Source organism: Phyllobates terribilis, unplaced genomic scaffold (genome assembly GCF_046119375.1).
Source record: "Phyllobates terribilis strain yellow unplaced genomic scaffold, ASM4611937v1 Scaffold_4__5_contigs__length_816908805, whole genome shotgun sequence".
Taxonomy (NCBI): domain Eukaryota; kingdom Metazoa; phylum Chordata; class Amphibia; order Anura; family Dendrobatidae; genus Phyllobates; species Phyllobates terribilis.
Window position 1 is genome coordinate 802,623,116 of NW_027362764.1, and position 4,228 is coordinate 802,627,343.

Genomic DNA, 4,228 nt, shown 5'->3' on the forward strand with positions numbered 1-4,228 from the left:
TCATTCTGCAGCCAGTGATCCTGTCAGATCCTCAGCCCTCACAGCTGCGACATCGGTCACCGATCACTTACACATCCGCCGATCTGCTCATCACCGAGCACTCGCCCCTTCTCTCCCCGGTCACTGATGTGACGGATCCCGGGAGCTCAGGGTGGGGGCTTCTGTTTCTCTGTCCTGCAGATATTTCCCCTCATTCCCGCAATTATCAGAGCACAGGACACAACCCCCGGCCCCGCAGCAGGAATCACAGCTTCTCCACTGTACATGTGGGGGGCTCTGATAAGAGCCTTTGGGGGGTGAGAATGGAGCGGAGAACACAATTAACCTCCGAAGCCGTAGAGAGTGCGGCCCTGGCGCTTGAGCGCGTACACCACGTCCATGGCGGTGACGGTCTTCCTCTTGGCGTGCTCGGTGTAGGTGACGGCGTCACGGATCACGTTCTCCAGGAAGACTTTCAGGACGCCGCGAGTCTCCTCATAGATGAGGCCGGAGATGCGCTTGACGCCTCCCCTGCGAGCGAGACGGCGGATGGCAGGCTTGGTGATGCCCTGGATGTTATCACGCAGTACTTTCCTGTGCCGCTTGGCGCCGCCCTTCCCAAGACCTTTCCCTCCTTTACCGCGACCAGACATCATTCAAGAAATCTTCCACCGACTGAGAGATCAGCGCTAAGTCCTCCACTATATAGAGAGTGAACGGACCATAGAGAGAACCGTACAGTGATGACGCCTCTGTGGGGCGTGTCGCACTATAGGCTCCTCCCTCACTATCACTGATTGGCTGATCACACGTCTGTATTTCCCCTTCTTTCTTTCTACTCAGTTATGTGTGATGAGTTGTGTAGTGATAATAACACATCCGGGCCTTGTGTATGATATCCGGACGTAGAGACTAGAAGGCGGAAGTGACTATAACTCCTATCCGGCAGACAAAGCGGGATTCCTGTCCTGTTAGTTACCTGCATTGAGCCGTTCTCTGTAGTGACCACACGGGGGCGATATTACCACACATATTGACCGCACTGACTGACTCATTGCCCCCTAGTGGCAGATCTTAGTGCAGACACATGTATCATTATTGGTCCTTGTCTTATTTATGAGCAGTAATAATAATTACTAGTGTTGAGCGATACCTTCCGATATCGGGAAATATCGGATCGGATTGGATCGGACCGATACCGAAAAAGTATCGGATATCGCCGATTCCGATACCGGAAACCAATGCAAGTCAATGGGACATAAATATCGGAATTAAAATAAACCCTTTCTTTCCTTGTAGGTTATTTCTACATGAAGGAAAACAACTAAGAATAATGTAGAATGTATTGGGGGAGGTGGGGGAGACAATAAAGGCATAGAGGTTTAGCCCAATCAAATGGAATAGCAGGAATTAATATTTTTTTATTATGTTCTGAGTTACGGAAATATTAACTATGTTAAGTATTTTTATATTTTGTCAGATATTTATGTTTCACTACTTCCATGCTCTTCACCTTCTTTTTTACTTCTCCCACACTTTCTCCTTCATCATCCTCAGCATCTTTTTCATCCACTTCTTCTTCACCTTCTTCTTCTTCACCTTCTTCGTATTATTCTTTTTTTTACATTCTTCATATTCTACTTCTTCATCTTCTTCTTCTTCATCATATTCTTATTTGTGACAGGCATTCCTGTAGTTGTTATCTATAAAAGGTTGGACATTACACCTTTCGTTCTGCCCGTCACAAAAGATTTACAACAGGATTTGTCCGCGTTCAGTTTGGCCTGCAGCAGCAGGTCTTTTCCAGGGGCACCACGAGGAGGAACGGACTCACCCCCATACACTGCTTAGTCATCTTCTGCTTATAATTTAGATATTATCTTTTGCTCTGATTTTTAGTCTTATGCTTAATGTTCTTCCGCTTTTTGTTCTGCAGCTTCTTGTATTTCTGCTTCTTGGTTTTCTGTCTCTTGTTTTTCTGTATCTTGGTGCTTGTCTTCTCTTCTTTGTCTTCTTGGTCAACTTCTTCAGGGTCATCTTCTTGGTCTTCTTCGGGGTGGTCTTCAGGGTCGTCGTCTTCGGGGGTCCTCGTCTTCGGGGTCCTCGTCTTCTTCGGGTTGGTCTTCTGGGTCCTCGTCTTCGGGGTCCTCGTCTTCTTCGGGGTGGTCTTCAGGGTCCTCGTCTTCTTCGGGGTGGTCTTCAGGGTCCTCGTCTTCTTCGGGGTGGTCTTCAGGGTCCTCGTCTTCAGGGTCATTGTCTTCGGGGTCCTCGTCTTCTTAGGGTTGGTCTTCAGGGTCCTCGTCTTCAGGGTCCTCGTCAGGGAGATCCAGAGTGATTACCAAGAACCATTTCAAAAAGCTTGAACTTGGAAATGTAGCAGAAGGTACAAGAAAGCTGAGGAACTACCGAGGACCAGCTGACGGTACTGGAACCCGGATGGATAGCAGAAGGTACAAGAGCCAATGGAACTACCGAGGACCAGCTGATGTTACTGGAACTCGGTTACTAAGCAGGAGGTACCTGTGCCAGAAAGCACTACCAAGGACCAGCAGACGTTGGTGGAACTTGGATACCGAGAAGGAGGCACCTAATCCAAAGGCACTGCCGAGAACCAGCTGACGGTACTGGAACCCGGATGGGTAGCAGAAGGTACCCATGTAAAAAAAAAGTTCAAGGCCGCGAGCCGGCCGCAGTTACCAAAACCCACAGTCCTACAGAGGGTGCTTGTCCTATTGGCACTATGGAACCAGCCTTCATTGCCAGATCCCGCAGCCCACATAGGAGTCACCTAAACTGCAGGCACCATAGAGTCGGCTAACCCGACCGCAACACGACAGGACAACGCATTGGAGGCAAAGTGACGTTGACACTACCCGGAAACAGCTGGCGTGCTGGAACCAGGCTGGGCAGGAGGGAGTACCCGTGCCAAAGACACTGCCGAGAACCAGCTGACGGTACTGGAACCCGGATGGGTAGCAGAAGATACAAGAGCAAATGGAACTACCGAGGACCAGCTGACGGTACTGGAACCCGGATGGGTAGCAGAAGGTACAAGAGCCAATGGAACTACCGAGGACCAGCTGATGTTACTGGAACTCGGTTACTAAGCAGGAGGTACCTGTGCCAGAAAGCACTACCAAGGACCAGCAGACGTTGGTGGAACTTGGATACCGAGAAGGAGGCACCTAATCCAAAGGCACTGCCGAGAACCAGCTGACGGTACTGGAACCCGGATGGGTAGCAGAAGGTACCCATGTAAAAAAAAAGTTCAAGGCCGCGAGCCGGCCGCAGTTACCAAAACCCACAGTCCTACAGAGGGTGCTTGTCCTATTGGCACTATGGAACCAGCCTTCATTGCCAGATCCCGCAGCCCACATAGGAGTCACCTAAACTGCAGGCACCATAGAGTCGGCTAACCCGACCGCAACACGACAGGACAACGCATTGGAGGCAAAGTGACGTTGACACTACCCGGAAACAGCTGGCGTGCTGGAACCAGGCTGGGCAGGAGGGAGTACCCGTGCCAAAGACACTGCCGAGAACCAGCTGACGGTACTGGAACCCGGATGGGTAGCAGAAGATACAAGAGCAAATGGAACTACCGAGGACCAGCTGACGGTACTGGAACCCGGATGGGTAGCAGAAGGTACAAGAGCCAATGGAACTACCGAGGACCAGCTGATGTTACTGGAACTCGGTTACTAAGCAGGAGGTACCTGTGCCAGAAAGCACTACCAAGGACCAGCAGACGTTGGTGGAACTTGGATACCGAGAAGGAGGCACCTAATCCAAAGGCACTGCCGAGAACCAGCTGACGGTACTGGAACCCGGATGGGTAGCAGAAGGTACCCATGTAAAAAAAAAGTTCAAGGCCGCGAGCCGGCCGCAGTTACCAAAACCCACAGTCCTACAGAGGGTGCTTGTCCTATTGGCACTATGGAACCAGCCTTCATTGCCAGATCCCGCAGCCCACATAGGAGTCACCTAAACTGCAGGCACCATAGAGTCGGCTAACCCGACCGCAACACGACAGGACAACGCATTGGAGGCAAAGTGACGTTGACACTACCCGGAAACAGCTGGCGTGCTGGAACCAGGCTGGGCAGGAGGGAGTACCCGTGCCAAAGACACTGCCGAGAACCAGCTGACGGTACTGGAACCCGGATGGGTAGCAGAAGGTACAAGAGCCAATGGAACTGCCGAGAACCAGCTGGCGGTGCTGGAGCCCAGGGTAAATACTAAAAACAGA

General features: G+C 51.1%; 1 protein-coding gene across 1 annotated transcript; it reads right to left on the reverse strand.

Moving 5' to 3' along the window:
- Window positions 1-320: 320 nt before the first annotated feature.
- On the reverse strand, window positions 321-650 carry LOC141264561 (histone H4-like). Its single transcript, XM_073676837.1, has one exon. The coding sequence runs from the start codon at window positions 633-635 to the stop codon at window positions 321-323; it is 315 nt and encodes a 104-aa protein (XP_073532938.1). The 5' UTR covers window positions 636-650.
- Window positions 651-4,228: the final 3,578 nt, after the last annotated feature.

Bases quoted from the DNA above. Each gene is read 5' to 3' on its own strand.
- LOC141264561 (XM_073676837.1), bottom strand. From the start codon at position 635: ATGATGTCTGGTCGCGGTAAAGGAGGGAAAGGTCTTGGGAAGGGCGGC.